Source organism: Opisthorchis viverrini (genome assembly GCF_000715545.1).
Source record: "Opisthorchis viverrini unplaced genomic scaffold opera_v5_262, whole genome shotgun sequence".
Taxonomy (NCBI): Eukaryota; Metazoa; Platyhelminthes; class Trematoda; order Opisthorchiida; family Opisthorchiidae; genus Opisthorchis; species Opisthorchis viverrini.
This window is the reverse complement of record NW_008751916.1, coordinates 14,084-32,032: the sequence shown is the minus strand read 5'-3', so window position 1 is coordinate 32,032 and position 17,949 is coordinate 14,084. Positions and strand designations below refer to the sequence as shown.

The 17,949-nt window shown below is 47.0% G+C and overlaps 1 protein-coding gene across 1 annotated transcript in view; it reads left to right on the top strand.

Annotated features, from left to right (window-relative positions):
• Window positions 1–3,120: 3,120 nt before the first annotated feature.
• The window catches only part of T265_09152 (hypothetical protein), a gene marked incomplete at both ends in the record, with an annotated part of 25,155 nt that continues 10,326 nt past the window's right edge, over window positions 3,121–17,949 (top strand). The window contains 6 exons of the mRNA XM_009175158.1: window positions 3,121–3,505; window positions 14,020–14,049; window positions 14,087–14,175; window positions 14,208–14,453; window positions 14,492–14,876; window positions 14,915–15,726. Of these exons, the coding sequence (XP_009173422.1) occupies window positions 3,428–3,505; window positions 14,020–14,049; window positions 14,087–14,175; window positions 14,208–14,453; window positions 14,492–14,876; window positions 14,915–15,726 (1,640 nt within the window). The remainder of the gene's footprint in view (window positions 3,506–14,019; window positions 14,050–14,086; window positions 14,176–14,207; window positions 14,454–14,491; window positions 14,877–14,914; window positions 15,727–17,949) is intronic.

The window sequence follows — 17,949 nt, the reverse complement described above, 5'->3', positions numbered from 1 at the left end:
ACGCGCAGAATGGGTTGATCTTGTGCTAGAGTTGACGAATGTAATCCACCGTGAAGACCAAGTCGGTTAGAGGCTGTTCGTAGTTTTGCCTTGACAAGAGTGGATGTGACGAGGGCGCTGGGCTGAGTATGGACACACATAGTGTTCTTTGTAAACCTCAGATACCACTGTTGTGTCATTTTGAAATAGAGTTGAGACCTTTTTTCCAGAAGTTTTCGAATCCTTTTTGGCATCTTACGGTTCATCTGAGTGCGTGCCGGTTTTCTTTGGGACGACCGTCGCGTCAACCTCGTGAACGTTCTGGACAATGGTCCTATATATTTCTTCCACCAGAGCTGGTCCCGGTGTGACTTGTTGAAGAAAGATGCGCATTCCTGAGAAGTCTGCACGTAAGAAGAATCCAAACCACATTTGAGTTCGTGATTTCTGACCCAATAGCAGTTGAAATCAAAGGTCAGCACGCAGCGATCGCTATGTCCCAGTGGAGCGTTAATTGTTACCTGATCAACGAAGTACCTTTCGTTGGTGACGACCGAATCCAGGAGGGACGGTAGTTGGCCTTCGCGGTATCTGGTGGGTGCAACGACATGTTGAGTCCAAGCGCTCCGCTGAACGATTCCACTCAGCGCCGCTGCAAATGTTCGCCTGATTCGACGCGCTTGAGCTCCATCCAGGAGGCTTAAAAGTGTGCAGGGGTGGTCTCAGAGAGGACAGTCGGAATTGGTAGGGCCGCATGTAAGTACAGAGCAACCTTGCCACCCCTCCCTCGTCTTGAGTCAGCTCGAAAAATAGAGCCTGTTCTGTGTGATTGCGATTATAGACGGCTTTTCAAGGCAAGTTGACTGTTTAACATCGCCGAGGTTGTTGAAATGGCTGAGGCAGTTTTTGGACAAGCATTTCAACACTGTCTGTGCTGCTTGCGAGTGTGAGGAGCTGAAAGTTGAGTGACCAGGTTGGTGAGCAGACTTATTAGTTTTGCGCCGGGTTGAAGTCCAAGGCTCCAAAGGGGCCTCTGGTTCGATGTCGCCTGCTTCTTGTCTTCGTGGTTTCTGGGGTGCTTTTCGTCTGCGAGGTTTTTTTCTTCCGTGAGAGCCCGGTTTACTCGGGCCTTTTGGCTTGGGGGACGGAGTTTTTCCTCGTGGGCGAAAATTTCGACTGTTGCTGTTTGCAGCTCTTTCAGCATCCCTTTTTTGGCGACCAGATTCACTGTTGCTCAAAGACTTGCGGCATGCTTTGACCGGAAAAATGTCTCTGCGAGGTCTTGAGCGCTGGGTGGTGGCACTAAGAGGTAATGATTTTGTTGGCGCTCTCAAGAGGCTCGTTTTCGCGGAGGATTGCACCTTGAAGCCAGCCAGCAGTTTTCTAATCTGGTGGGTTTTATGTGGCTTTTTTGGTTGCAGTCGCCCTTGTTTCGTGTTTTTGTGGACACCCGATCCGCTTGCCATCGGCGAGGCCAACTGGGTGTACGAGGTATTTTCCGGGTTGCTGTGGTCATGTTTATGGCTTTGGTTGGGTGGGTGCTGGGCGACGGTTGTGTCCACAAGCAGAGAGGCCGCTTTTGACGGAGTGGGGCTGGAGATTGGCTTTGCTGATTGTCCCCGCACATGTGACTCAGTCCAGTTCAGAGGCTTTGACTTTGTTGAGGAGTGCATGGCTGCCGGTGTGTCGCCTTTTACGGAGATACGCGTTCATAGCCCCACGTAGTTTAGGTGCTGCTCGCATGTGATGTTCGCCTCCCTCAAAGCGTCCCTGACTTTGGTGGGCGAGAGGCCTGCGGTGTTCGATTTAAAACTGCTGTTCGGAGACGCAGCTGGTTTCGTCGGCCTTCTTTCGGGAGCACAGTTGTATATGACCACAATCGGCTTGATCATGAGTTTGGGGTCGGCTGAATTGGTGCCCGGTGGAAACCTGTTTCGTGCTTCCACCCCTGGCTTGCTATGACCAAGCTTAGTCGCGTCTAGGGGAGACCTTCAGATAGGCGTCTGATCATTGGGTCGGCCTTTTGAATGTTGTCAGCCCGCTCCAAGTTCTCCCGTACGTCAGATGGGGAAGAACGAGTGACTAGATGTCCAAAGGTTCGCTTACTTCCCTTCTGGCGTAGCCACTCTGCGTGGAGCGATTTATCAGGAGGATGTTGCTAAGGATCGACTGTGGCAGCTTCGTTGGCGTGATTTTTCTGGAGAATGACCCCCAGATTATCAGTCTGTTTTCCTTTAGGCGTCTGTCCACTAGAGACGCTGTGGCGGTCTTTATAGACACGTCAGAGGGTTGTACGACTTTCTTCGCAGTCAGAGGACCCGGTATGGATATCGCGAGGCATTCGTTTCGCGAAGAAATTTCCGTCAGCTTTCGTCCAAGTCACTGCGTTCTTAGTGTCCGAATCCTCCAGTGCCTTTGAAAGACGCTCCTATTTCGCGTCGAGTATCCCGATCAAAGCGGAACACTGACGTCGGTCTCTCTGAATCTGCAGTAGGGATTGGGTACCGTTTTTGGAGGCTCCACTCTTGGCTGCGGCATGCATTGCATCCTTAACATGGAGGCAGCTGGCGCAGACAAACAAACGAGGAAAGTTAGCTAGTCGGCTTATCTTGTCGTCATGTAAACCCGTGCATTTGAAATGCCACCAGGCCTTGCAGGTGTGATGTTGCATACCGCGTTTGACGTTCGACGGGCAGTCACTTCGCCCACATTTGTTGTGGTCTATTAATGGCTGCAGAGGGCAATCAGTATAAATTGATGTCATGTTTAGGACTAGATGTTAAATAGGAAGTGTGTGCAAAATATCAAGGGTTATCTCTCAAATGTTTTGTTAGAGTAATAAAATTAAACAATTACTCGTGTATACTCTGTGAATAGGTTGAACAACGAAAAAAAATTCCTTCACATATTTGCACGAGGGAAAACCGAAACCTATTTCGAACGTACCGCGCGTAAAAAAAAGGCACGAATCCAGAACCGGTGACTTCGAAGTATTATGTCAGCCAGTAGAACACTGAAATTCGTCACTTTTTTCCCACTGTACGTAGCACATGGAACGGTCCACGGTGTTTCCCTTAGACATGTTTATCTGAACCAACGTGACTCTTGTTTTATTGATTGTCGCTTTCACTTTCACTTCCTCGGCCCTTTGATGTCGTCGATCGTGTACTTCAAGTTCAAGGCGAATGTCAAGACCGATTCAATTCCGTTCGATGGCTCCTCCATCTCCGTGAAAGACCTGAAAAACGCTATACGAACTAAGTGTTGTCTGCATTCGACCGATTTCGATTTGAAACTTGAAGATACTAACGGCAAATGTAACTCGTCGACTTTCTCGCTTACCCGTTCTTAGCATACAACAAAGATGACGAGCTTATTCCCAAATATACCAGCATTGTTGTGAGGCGAGTTCCGAAATTAACTACTGAGGTTCAGAAGAAAAAACCGTATGTTCCCTTCTTTCCCCGTGCTCACTACTCTTAGCAGAACCCCTGATGACCTGCCGTGGCGAGAGAGCGTTAAGAATGTGAGTTCCTGCATTATTGTTTGCATCGCTCATGTCGCAAATATATGTCTTTCAAAAGCTGTCTTGGGCCCAATTCGAAAGTCTTGGGGGCCTGCGAGAGCTATATTGTGTGTAATGGATTATTGTAGCAAATTCGTCTTATCCAATTGTCGCTGGGATGATTTTGACCAAGGTTATAATTTTCGTTGGGAATCACTTCTGTGTGTTATCTGCGTCCGTTGATTTGTGTCGTTATATGGTTTGTCATAGACTCACGTCCGTGTTATTATGTCACCAGGCATTTACTTGGTCTTTGCGTACGGCACTGAACGCTCTTTGATAGTTGTAGCCTACCTAGGGAACAAAGCCACACATCTGTGACTTGCAAAACATTGGAAAATCGCGGCAAAGTCTTGAAGCTAGTAGGTTAACGGTTAATAGGGCACGTGGTCTAATGTAGTCAGCGGCGACACTACGGATTACTGGTGTATGACGTAATGCAATTGGCTTCAAGGTGTTCTACGGTTGGGAAGCAATCACCATGTCCTTTCGCATCCAGTCCTACAGACTGCAAACATCCTGGGCACCAGCCTTTGCTAGCTGTACCGAATATCAATTCAGCTGCCTCTTGATACTCTCGATGCAACTACATCCAGAGGCGTAATTCATGCTTTGTTTGAGAAGCCTGGAAGTGTACGCTACAGACATTTGGTCACAGTCTGTAACGCGCTATACTTCGGTGCCGCTTTGCAGGAAGACGGGTTTCCCAGCAGCCCGAGTTAGGCTTTAACGAGCTAGACAGCCGTTTCTGTCGAGCTTGATACTCCGACAGGAAGGACAGGCGTATGCCTTGCTGTACACCGGTTTTGACGAGGTTAATGGATTCGTATTACCACCGCTAGCCTCACCTAATAGTAGCGAAGAAAGCGACTCAGGTAAATGATCTTAAGCTTTTAATGAGTGGAGAAAACAGTTGGGCCACCTGTGTAGCCAATGCCATTCGGTGGCTGAGATCGCGGTAGGGGTGCTAACCTGGTGCGACGCATCTGATGCTCACTGGGAATTTGGGTAGCGCTTGGGTGGCAGAGGTCAGGAACTCACTGTAAGAGCGCTACTTATTTGGATACTTTTGGGCAGTCGAGGTTTCTGGCAGGGCAAAGTGTGATAGGCCACCGCATCCTATGACGACTGAACAAGGTGGAACATGCGAGTGTATCATCCTTCCCTAGTCTATCCTAGTTGACCAACAAACCCTACTGCTACTGAGGGTGGGGATTACTAACGGATGGCTAATACTCGATTTCCCTGCTGGGTGAAATAAAGATCTTCAGTGGTAGCTGTTTTGGACAGCTACAGCATGTAATGACTTTGTATGATGACACAAAAGCAAATCCTCCCACTACTTCACGGAAAGTCTGAGTGCAGTATTCTTGGAAAGGTGTTTGCGTGGCTGCTGGTTGGGGTCATGGCACAGACACTTTTATCTGGATGTAGGGACCTGCGTTTGAGTTGAGGAGGAAGATATCAATTTCCTCACTTTGGATAACGATTGAGGACCCGTATACGGTTCAATTTCGTATAGGTGTTCTACCTCGCTTATGCTTGCCGCATTTAGCTCAAATGTAGCCACACTGGAGGTGGGATTTTAGTTTCCATCCTAGGCATTGCAATCACTGAACTACCCACGGGGGTTCGGGACCACCAAGTCGTCGGAACCTTATTCTTTGAGCCAAAGGTGTTTGTTCTTGAAATGGATAAAACCAGTGGAACAGCTGCGGCTCAACATCGTGTTACGATGTGAACTCAGCAATGCTCTAAAACGGTTGAGACAACTTGAAGACTACTGTCGTTACATTGCAGTTTTGGACGTTCACCAGAGATGGTAAGCCTAAGCGTCTCCATCTTCTCTATTGTCGCATCGGTATAGTTCGATTTGACATTCGTAAAATGCATCACGGACGCACTCAGTCAGCTACTAGTTTAGTCTACCAAGGCCCTGACGCTGTCTGAGGTTCGTAGGGAACCACGTGAGCTCGGTTCTTCAGATGCTTGGCATATCGGTTCCTACCCTGATGCGTTTATTTCTGGGGTACATCAATGTTCCCAGACAGCTAAATGTAAACTTAAGCGCATGAGAATACTGTCCTACAAATCGAAGAACCAGTATAGTTTGCAGGATAATTGGGCGTTGCTTTGCTCGGTCATTTGTTATGCCAAGGCGCGTGAGACGCGATCGGTTTGCGTTAGTCATCCATCCCCACGTGACCTTTACCATAGATTTCTACCCTCAAAGCCCACTTTGCACCTATATGGCACGGCTACTAGACTGCTTTACACAACGCATGGACCATTCAAACGGTCGACGTAAAAGGATGATTGGTTACATATGAAGCGTGTCGCGCAAACTTGAGTGGATAATTATGTCGCTCCGAAACACAGTGTACTAGTTTCAAAGAGGAATGCATTGTTGGTAGTGTGAGGAGATTTGGGATTTTTGTGGAGATTTCGTCCTGTAAGTGGAGCCAATCTACGCTGAAAACCGAGGAGCGCTACAACTGTTTCATCCTTATTGGGAATCATCAGCAGTGCGCATCTCACGAAACTCCGAAGAGTTCCTAACCCGCGACATTCCGGCTAGTAGTTTGAACGCTTAATCGTTCGGCCACCAGTGGCTGATCAGCAGTGTGATTAACTCGCTTCCGAACGGTTAAGTGTTCAAACTACTAGCCGGGAGGTCGCGGGTTAGAAACTCTTTGGAGTTTCGTGAGATGCGCACTGCTGATGATTTCCAATAAGGATGAAACAGCTGTACAGTGCTTCTCGGCTTTTCAGCGTGGATTGGCTTCACTTAGAGGAATGCATCTCCAAGTTGCGTTGTAGCACAGCGGTCCCAATACTGATGCTCCTTTAGCGATCCGGGGACGGAATACGTCGGAAACATTGAGAATAATCTCGTTCAATTAGGATTTGCTCCTCCGGATAATATGCCTTCTTAAGTCTCACGGAGGTGCGCACACGATGTAGAAACCCTAGTCTGAACAAACTCCCTTTGTAATCTAGTTTTATCGAGCATGAATGGGTGGATATTTTTCAGAAGTGCCCATCACTTACTATATTAAAACTGTTGATCTGGGAGCCCGCCGATCTATTGTTTCTGTATTGATTTAAATGACCATTTTGGTCTGGAACCCGTTTGATATTAAGCCCAGGATTAACAAACCATTTCAATGCGGGCATCTGTATAATTCCTGTACTGTAGGTGTATTGGCTCAGATTTCTCCGGAAGTTCTAACTACATGGATCGCATGGGGGACTTGGGAGCGGAGAGGTTCAACACTTGTCTGAGCGTTTGGCAGCACATTTTTGGGTCACGGATGTAGGATTATGGTCGCAATCACCAGTAAGAACGCCGAACTTGGGATTCCGTAGGTTGACCTTCATAGACACATGGCCATGAAGTAAACCAGACTCGTGAGAATCACAGTGACATCTGTGCAGGCATATGACGTCAGATGACCATGTAGGGGGTGCGCATGCTCAGCTGGCATCCGACGCGTACTTGCCCGTCGACAGCGGTTGAACTGTGGGTGCCTGAGTACATATGCAGTCTCACTTGGGAGTGCAATCCAATGTCTTGCGTTCCATGGCCTAGCCAGCGTAGCTGGTGTATTCAGGTTGCTCTTGGTTTCTTAAATTTTTTGTTTTCTTGAAGACGAGTACTCGAGACTCATCGGACGATGTATGCACATGATCCTCCACAGACAATCAATCAAGGTTCAAATCAATCGAGGGTTCGGTAATGATGACCGTCTGTACATCGCTGCACGAATTGCGGTCAACTCGGTAGCTCGGCACACTGCGATATCGTTCACTTGCAGGGTGCGTTTACTCCAAATGCGCTTGTGGAGTTTTCTAAATTCTTTGCTGGCTTCTGATTTTCGTGTATTCAGCCTGCATTCATCGTTTTCGTGAGAAGGGTGTCTTCGAAGTCTATCTGTCGGGCAGTTTTGCCCTCTTCACTTTTCAACCGTGTTCATGTGACCACCGAGGCTTTTCCAGGATTGAACCCTGATATGCGCACAGATACAAGGTGTTGTTTACCCAATGCTAAGCGTCCAGTTGTCATTCAGGTTCCTGAGTCTTGACTCAGGCAAAAAAATCTATCCCGCGACCCTTCATCAGGAAGGAGTTTATCCGGCTACAGTTTCAAGTAGTTTTCCTCCACTTTGTTGATCTTGCAGAAAACTACCATGTCGTTAGCGTGCAGTGCCTCTAGTGTTCCAGGTTCCATGGATTGCGCTTGAGCTCGCTTAGTGATTGGGGTGCAGATTCAGACCCCCGAGTTCCGGACACAATCGTGGTATTGACTTCTGTCTAGATTTAGGCCAACTGGCAGTATCTCAGCTCCCCCTATACTTCCCTCGAGTGGCGTTGCAGCTGAGCACCTAAAGGTCTAATGAATTTCAGAGCTTCAGGGACTTGGGTTGATTAACTAGATGGCATCATTAGCTGCAAAAACTGCGCAGTTGTACGTTCGGTGTAGGTGCCGCATGCAAATGTGATACCAATGTTCTGGAGAGGCAGGGTTAGTTTGGTATTGGAGGCGGTAGCTGATGTAATTGATGCGTAAATACAACGGTGTAAGCAGACTTAACTGAAGAGGAGGAAGAGGAAGCTTAGACGCGTGCGCGCAATGAGCCATGTCCGACGGCGCGTTACTCTTGTCCTGTCCCATCTCAGGGGTCCGAACCCAAACGAACCGCGATACCCAGCGTAGCTGAGTTTCCTAGTTTTCCTACTTTGCTGTCAAGTCACTGCTTAGTCTCCCCTGGCTCCTTTCCACCCTTCACATGGTTGTGCCTCTCGACTTCCTCTGTCTAGGCTTGAGAAACCTGGCAGTATCCCAACTCTCGTGCGACCTTTGGGTGGCATGGCATTAAGGCACCGAAAGGGTGCTAAGGCTGAACGACTGAGGGAGGAACACTGAGGTGATTGGTCGACCGGCATACCATGTAACGAAGCCAAGGCAACCCATCGAGTGTGATCAGTTCGTCTATCTTGGGTTAGTTATTTCTCCAGAAACCTGTTCGACATAATTCAGCATTACTGGCCGGTGTTCTTATCAGACTCCAAAAAGCCCCAAGGACATGAATGCCCAAACTCTGAAAGTTTTTAATGTCAGTGTGCAGTGACCATGTTGCTTATCTCTGTTCCAATACAGCGCACGGCAACATTGCAAACTAGACCCTTGGTAGGTAAATTGGTACTTCTGCACCACCGTTGATTTGAGTTCACGAAAACTGCCCTGACTTTGCCCATCTGGATAGAAATATCTTCCTCGACTAGGCTGTGCTAGCTAGGCGGCACGAAGTATGGATTTCTAGGGTGACAGATTCTCTTGGTTATGTATGTGTGGGGCTAGCCCGGGACATGCTCCTCACAGCTAATGCGTTTTGAGGCATACCTGACTCATGGTCCCAAGTAATATCTCCATACATCTTAAGACACTGGCGATCACGGTCAACTGTTGAGTCTTCGGAGTGCGCGAATACCCCTTTCTAACCCGTTCTCTTCAGAGAATGGAACATTTCCACCACGGTGCGTACAGATGTTACAGCTGGGTGGCCATTGTTTGTCGGTGGCTGCCGCAATCACGACTCGGTTGCTATCGGGTTCATCCTCTGTTTATGCGCACCCGGTTGTAAGTAACACATTCAGGATTATTTCTTCATCGCAGATCTGAATCCATATGGTTGGTTGGACAAGGACGGTGGTTCTTCCTTGGGCAGGGCTGAACAAGGATGTGCCTACGGTACACGGTTAAAATGATTGGTTGACTTGTTACTTTTCAATAAAATTTAATCCGCACGTAGTGTCTAATAGAGCCTAAGCTCATGGGCCGAAGAAGCTGAACAGTGGAACTTATCAGAATTACCTTACATTTATTATCCAAATTACCGCGCGACTTTTTTAATATCCGGGGTTAAAAATCGCTCAGCTATAGCCCCCTTTCGATGCCTAGCTGCCGTCCCATACAATGGAAGCACGAAGCTTGAGTTACTGCCAGGTCGCCCAAGTCTAGATCGAAGCAGGCAGAGGTTGTGTTCGAACCACGGACCTTTCGAGTAGTAAGTTCGCGCCCAGTTTGGGTTCGAGGTGGCAGTTAACTGTACCGGAGGAGTTTCAGAAAGTTCGGTGCAGTCTCATTGATTATTGTAAGGGAACTCAAATACTTGCGTATCACCCATGTGAGCGGTGTGCTTATACAACTCTACAAGGACTAGCGTAATGGTCGTAAGTCATATCGGTGGGATACCGTATTGATAAGAAAAGCCTAAATGCTTCAAGTCGTTCATGAGGAATGCGTGGTGGTGTGTGTGACCGATGCTCGTTTAGAAAAATATTGCCTCAACAGTTATTCGTTCGTTAGAAGTGAGGCACTGCATCCTCGAACAAGACCTTTTTTTCAAATTTGCAACCGACAAGTGTTCCGTTCGCTACACGGGATAGTTCCGGCCCTCTTTCAGCTCTTTGCAAAGCTTTAGGAATAGCTTTGCGGTCATTTTCTCATCCCGTTTCAGGTATATGCGATGCTCATTGTTCAAAATTCCCAAGAGCATCGAGTAAATTTTGCGTCCGAACTCCAAAATTTTCTACCAACAAGGAAATGCGCCTAGTGTTGCTATAGCATTCTTTCCAGTCTGTGGTTACTGATAGTACTCGGTACGCACACGTTGCGCGGTTTCACGTTATTGTGTTTTAATAATTGCTTTGGATTTTCAGACTAGCTTTCATAAAAGGCTAGCAGACATATTCAGAATGCCCCAGGCAGAAAGAATGAGATAAGGTGGTTGCTGGGTTCCGTTTGAAGTATACTAACATAGTTCTGGGATAAAAAAAAACGCCCTGCGTGGTGTAGCTCAAAGGCGATAATACGTATATCGTTATGTCATCCCCGAAGCATCGAACTGCCATAGTGATTTAAGTTGCTCATTCTGATCACATTTGGCCCCGGTCAAATCGGAGCATCCCACATGAGCTTGCCGAAATTTTTAATCCTGAGCGCCCCTGTTACTTGGACCATTTCGGATGCTTTCGAATCGTCCAGCTGTAGCACCCTTTCGGTGCCTAGCTGCCATGCCACCCGAAGGATGCACGGGGGCTGGGATACTGTCAGGTCTCCCAAGCCTAGACAGGAGAAGTCGAGTGGCAGAGGTTAGGTTCGAACCACGGACCTTCCGGTCAGTAGATTAGTGCTCTAACCACTTGATCCATCTCGCCTTCCATCTCTGTTTTGGAGCTAGCAGTCACCTTATCACAATGATACGAACGGTTGGGCCCCGGAGCAAAAGAACCTCCGTAGTCTTCACACACTTGAAAGGGCATCATGCAGTTGTTTGCAGGTGGTTTGCATCGTTTGTTCAAATTGAGCGTGATATTTCTCGGTGTCTTGCTGAGGTAGGTCTCGCTCGTCGAATAATAGCTGGTGCCTTTGCGACCCGGAAGTTGCTTTATCCGAGCCTTTTCAGTCAGTTTAATTTCGGGTCTAGTTATAATCTGTCACCAAGTAGTTGGTGAACTAGGCTTTCGAATCAATTCGATGTTCGTTCGTCGGTTTCCCAACTTCGGGAAGTTGCGTTTCATCCGTTATACAGCTATGGACCAACCGACACCAGAACTGCAGAATGACGACCCAGTGGCAGTAAAATGAGATAATGTAGGCGGGGCAACATAGTGGCATGCAGAATAAGTCAACCGATAACTCACACATAGTTTAAACATAGCATCCGCCGGATTTCAGTTGTGCGTTGATCAGCTGACTAGTTGATCGCATTGCTTAACGGTTGCACCGTCGTTTACGCGATGCTTCATCTACACTGGACAGGTGTTTACTGGAGTCTCAGGGCATGCACCTTACCCTGATCTCAGCAGCATAGCATATATCTAGGCTAGACCAGGTGATCTTGACGTTAGGTTTTGCCAATTCTTTGTTACGGATAAGTTTACTGCGGAGACGCTCTCTGTACTATACTACCACAGAGGAACTTAAGGCCATTTGTTAAAAACGTCAAGGCTCTGACGTCCAAGTTAAGAAGACGATTCGACCACTGCAAATGGTGATATTTTGATTCTACCCCGGGGTTCATCGTGTGGAACAGACTTAACGCGTGCTGAAAAACCTAGGAGTACTGTGCTCTTATGGGAGCTCCATGCCCACGTTCTCCGTCTGTTTATTGAGTGTTAACGATGTATCCATTCCGGTACTTGTCACTGGTTTGTTGCTGCCAAACGACAGTCGGCCATCAATTATGATAAATGAAGCAATTGCGAATGCTCTGACACTTTGGTTTACCCTCTATTGACCGGTAAAAGCGCAAAGAAATATCTGGTGGTTAATATAGGTCACATAGGACATATTTCGTACAACAGCGAAGTTTTTGAAGCCTTGACGGGATGAGTAAAACAAACTAGTCTGGATCTGGCACTACCTTATGGCATGTGATTTGAACAGAAACTGATAGCGCAAACGAAAATAATCGTCAGTGATTTCTACAGGTACGGATTCCTTTGCAGTGACTTTCCTTTTGATTATCCGGTTTGTCTTCGGGATGCAGCATAACTGACTACCGTTTGAGCAGTAGCCTCGTAGTTATTTCGTTTCAATAAGCCATCGACCACAGCAGCACCTTATTCTCCTGGTCGATGAGCGGCTCTATGTCTGTGGTACCAATCCGGCCGACCACTATTCGTCCCTCAGCCTAGCAGTCCTACCTGTCAGTCCCATTGGGGATGACCGATTGTTTCGCAGTAACGAAGCCAAGGTACCGCCGGACGGGGAGTATTCTCCGCTATTAGTCTCGGCCCGAGTGCTTTTCTCCTATAAGTCGTCTGACAATCGAAGTAACATGAAGAACTTTGTATTTCACTCCTTAGAGGCGTCATATTGAAAGTTTCCGTGAGTGAACGGATCGCTTTCGTCGAATTCATTCAGTTGTAAAATATGGATAGGCGTATCTGGGCGGTATCATAGCGGTTGCGGACAAAATGAGAACGAACTATTTACAAGAGGTAAAAAAGACGGGTTGTCAGCTTACCACGGCCATCTCCAACAATCCGTCAACTGCTGTTGGTAACGTCATTTGTGGTTCCCTTGTGGGCGAAGATAACAAAGGTTGCATACGCCTTTTGTGAGTGCATACTACCCGTTTGAACAAGCATATACTAATGGCCGTCCCCAGCAGTCATTCTCTATATTTCGGGTTTCTATGGCTCTGGAATCAACTTGGTGAACAGTGTCCACCAAGTTAGCTATTATTGAGCTGGAGTTTGTATATATGAGTTCGCAGTTAATGCGCTGGACACTGGTCTCGGATATGTTCTTATAATTACCTTTGTATCTGATCTAGTACACGGGGACAGGAGAAAATAATTGGTCAGCGTGGGCTGAATCAGAGCATAGACAGCTTCTCTGCGTACTGAATCCGCGCCATCATGTGGGTCAATCTGACAATACCGACTACCCACCTGTTGTAACTGTATTTTCCTCAGCTTAGTTCTCGGTCTGAGCCTCCCAAGCTAGCGTTCACGTCAAAACAAACACCAAAGGTGCAAAAGGTCTATTAACGCCCAAAACGAAATCAGGAACAGTTGTACAGCGCTTCGTATATATAGCGTAAGCGGCTATAACTTTCTGGAATTTCTGACGCGTTCTGGAGCTCCATTGGCAACCGGCATTTGGCCAATACTGGGTCATGATTGGCTGTTGGGTCCAGATTGTTGACCAATCAGATCTCGTCTTGATGCCGGACCGGCAAGCGTCCCGAATTTTGGGCCAACCTCGAGCGGGCTAGGCTTCTCGGCCATAGCAGCGCCTAAAGACGTGCGGTATAGTGGGATCCGCGTGGATTCCTGCCTAACACCACCAGAAAGGGTGGTTTTATAACAAGTAGCTCATTAGCAGTCGTTGACAGTGTTTTACATCTCCAAAGCCTCAGGGAGGGAGGTATTCTCCAGTAGGTCCCTCTATTCAGACCTACAATCACCTCTTGTGATTCATCTTGAATCCTTCTTTCTCGGGCAACAAGCATACGGACTACGTTATTTCATGTTAATGGATAGAAGTTAATATATTGCCCGGTCCGTGTCGCTTTACAGTGTACAATGCGTTGTACTGAACCTAGGAAATGCGGACTGCAATTATTTTACCCTTTTCTGTTGTAAAGTGAATTGCTGCACAAATCATTAAGTGTACTACTCAGTATCGTATCCAGGTTCAACTCACCATTTGCAATGACCATAGGCGTCGATCTTCCATATTTCTTACATGGTACAGAACCTCGGCGCTCCAGCCTGACGTTTCTAATGTCGACCACTACTCATAAGTTTGTTGAGTCTCCCCTCACAACCAAATTAGTATTCAAGTGAATTTATTTAGCGCATATCGTGTAATGCTATCTCTGTTGGTGTCACATAATGGACAGTAAACTGGGTACTGTGTCGACATCTCGATATGCATGATTTCTTCCACTTTTCAGGCGACAGCTGCCAATCCACAGGTGCCGAAGGTAATGTTACATCCACTTTTAGCCGATAAATGTTTAGCACGTCAATCTCGCAGACTCGGACCTTCCAGAAGAGGAGAAAATAAAAATCATGATGGAACGGTCCTCAGAGGCCTATTCCGAGAAAAAGTAGGCTACTTTCGTCTTTAACTAAGCCTTAGTTTTGCCGTCAAACCAAAACCCTACGGAGTTCCACCCGCAGCCTATATTTGCCACAAATGTGGTCTTCCGGGGCATTGGATTCACAACTGCCCAGGAGTTCGTGACAAAACGGGAAAGATGATGGATGTCAAGTCCGTAAAACGCCCCACCGGTATCCCTCAGGATTTCTTGCTGGAGGTTGATGCTGGAACGCCAGGAGCATACCTTGGGAAGTCAGGGAAGTACATGGTGCCTATAAAAGATGCGTAAGTATCTCGGTCCCTTCTATAATTTTCGGTTTCAGTGAAGCATATGCACAAGGGAAAAAGGACAAAAGGCCGTTTTCTCTCGAGGAGAATCCACCATACGTTCCATCCGAACGAAAACCACCAAAACAGTTCATCTGCCCTCTGTGCAACGACATGTTCCGGGATGCTGTTCTGGTGTCGTGCTGTGGTACCACTTATTGCAATGAATGTATTTTGGGGCACGTATTTGACTCTCAGGTTCTTGGTTCACACAAGTGCCCAAACTGTGGGGCAGTTCTCACTGACCATGAATCAAGTGTTTTTGAAAACGCCCTTGTTCGAAGCATGATTCGTGATTGGTTAGCCAACGAAGCAGCTTTGCCGGATTCTGATGCCAGTGCTCTCCAGCCCGATATATTCAAAATGAACATAACAGAGAAGGTAACCTACTTCTTGTTTGTTGACTTTTCCCTCTCTAGGCATTTATCAATAACCGACGGGTTTTGAAGCCCAAACAAGCTTTGAGTTCCACGCCAGCACCCGCAGGAAAACAATCTGACTCAACTTCGGAGATTCAGAAGACTACTGCCTCACCAGTAGCGCCTTCTGAGGACGTGACAACCGTGGAGAATGTGGTCTCTTCAGCATCCACTACTGCAGCCCCCTCATCCAGTGACTCCATTCCTGTTTCCTCCACTGCCTCTCTTTCTCCACCCATTGACTCAGAAAATGTTGAACTCAATGTTGAAAATACTCACGCTCATGTTGTACAATCTAATACATGTACTGCTGTGGTTGCAAGTGCGCCTTGTACCACGTTAGTGGGATCTAGCAGACAACCTCTGTTAGGTTCTACTTCCGGTCTTTCAAGTTCACGATTTCCCTGTATAAGTTATTCCAGTTCCACGGCAGTAGTGCCAACCATTCTACCGAGTATTAGTGGCGGTAGTAATCCACTGCTTAACGCACTCTATAATCTGCATGTAGAAAATCTACAGCCAGTGGCCGCTCCACAAGTTGTTCTGCCTATGCCTTTTCAAGGTCCCCTTATTGGTGGCCCTGAGTGGGCGGGTAGCTCAGCGCTGGCTGTCTCAGTCCCTCAACCCACTGGTTTAGTCGATCCGCTTCTTCAAGTAACTAGTAATCAGTCTGCCTACGGTCTAACATCTGGGCAGCCCATTCCCGGAAGCCTCAACCCCGCTCCTCTCCAGGCTTTAGATGGACACAAAGTTCTCTCAAAAGAAGAATTCTATCGGCTGAAAATGGAGATGCTTCACTCGGCTCGTATAAGGTAACCCTCTTATAGTCTCATTTGTCGGTGCTGGTGCTATTCATGTTAAAATTTTCTGCGATCGGTGTGTTTTTACATATAGGATTTAGGCAAATTTCCTGTTGCAATATTCCATCTGCTCTTCCATATGTGTAATTGGTTCATTCGGTTCGGGCCCATACCGACATGAATTTCATCAAAAAACACTTCAGGAGGATCACCAGGGTCTTATTCGTGTGTCGTTTTCCTGTCATATACGATTCGTGGGAGCCGTTCGTTACAGCTCCCACTTTGTTACCCATGTCCTTTCTCCTGACAGACTTCACCTCTCTGCCGCTGATCGCTGATATATGTGCATTTTGGTTCGTCGTTGAGCCCAGCTGTTCGATGGAAGTGTATCAGTAGGACTTAACTTTGTGCCACTCATTAGTGAACGACCCTAGTTCACAGATGTGTTTAGTCTCGAGATGTTGCCTTCTTGCCTGTTTTGAGTGTTGAGGGTCAATGATCAATAGCTGCAGGACACCAACTTTCCCAAGTTCCTGATATGTTCTGACACCTTTTTGTAGCTACCTTTCGAGATTGCTATTACAGTAGCATTGCAGCCTTTATGTATTTTGGAACCAAGGCAGTGAAGTGTAAGTGTCCTCATCTGGTACCACTGTCCCCGATGATGATGAACCAAGATGAAATCTCTTCGATTTGTCCTTACATAACTTTCCTCTTGCGTGTCCGTCCTCTGCCTAATCGAACTATCTGTCCTACTAACTGGCGTCTATAGTACACCGTTTTGGTGCCACACCAGAGTCAAAATGAGTGGCATCCCTTCGTGTTCTCAAACTGGTTTTCCCATGCAGTATCGATGCAGATTCTTTATGGTTGGCAGCTCCATATTGACAGTTGATCCACCAGGTAATCAATACGCATGTATCTTTAAGTTATCAACCAACACCACTCTGAGGTGTGCGTCCTCACTTCAATCTTAGGTACGGGGATGCTTCTAGGGTACTGCTTTTCTATGCCTGTGCGACCGAGGTTCAGAGCTGTTAGACCTTCGAAACTACGTTATCACCATACCTGTTCAAAACGCTCATAATACATGTTTTGTTTGATAACGAATGCAGAGTCTGACCGCGCTTCCTTGTTACTCAATGTTGATAGAATCTATCAACGGTTAGTCACCGATTAATCGTACGGTTATCACTGGCCAATGTGTCATCTGTACGTGGCAAGGATACCCTACTTCGGTACTGCTCTCGCGCGAATCGAGGTCAATAAAAGCCGAAGTATTGGGTAGCTGTGCAGGGGCGCTTTGGCTGGACTTGTTTTGGTGTTTTTGACATTAATAACATTTCATTTCTCATTCCGAACGGAAGTAATAGCAGAAAAATAGTCGGTTTCGTTCGCTGCACTAAGACTTGGCTGGTTTTTCGTGCGGCTCCCGTTCTATAGCATAATCGGAAGTGCGTCATAGTAAGTCTCCTGGGTACTGGCGTGAATAGGCTGAATAAATTCAACCCACACTGCCTACCACTATTTTCAGACATCCATTTGATCTCGAACCCTGAATAACCCGGATTTTAAGTTTTCCCTAGTTTCTACCATGTAGCTGACAATTTTACAGCTGTCAGCTCAAAGCACTTAGTGATCTTCTCCCTATCAAATGTACATATATCAGAGTTGGCAGCATAGCTGTTCCAGTCGAGGTACCGGTAACTCAACACCGAACGACACCACTCTAATTTGTTTGAAGAAGTATTCCCGGATGGAGCAATGAACCACACTGAGCAATTTTGAGGATCAAAATTGATTAATCTGGTGTGTGCTTGTTCTAGGTCTGTATACCTCTTGCATCTATACGAGGTCATTTATGGCTAGAATTACACTTGCAAACAACCAGGTTGAATCTACCCCATTCTGACACTTGTAGGAACTCTTGCATAAAAAAGATCTAATCGTTCAGCTGCGGAACCCTCCCTCGGTTTCTGATTTCCATGCCAACGTATGGAGGCATGAAGGTAGGGATACTGCCACGTTGATCAAGCGTAGACAGGAGCAGTTTAGATGCAGAGGTTAGGCTCCAACCACGGATCTTCCGGTCCGTAAGCTGGCGTTTTAACCACAACTATCTCTAGCCCGAACGTCTAAATATGGATTAGAGTTACTCGACTTCGTAACCGACACGATTCCTAGAGTCATTGATCTACAACCCCTGTGATGGGCCCCAATAAAGTGCGTTGTTTC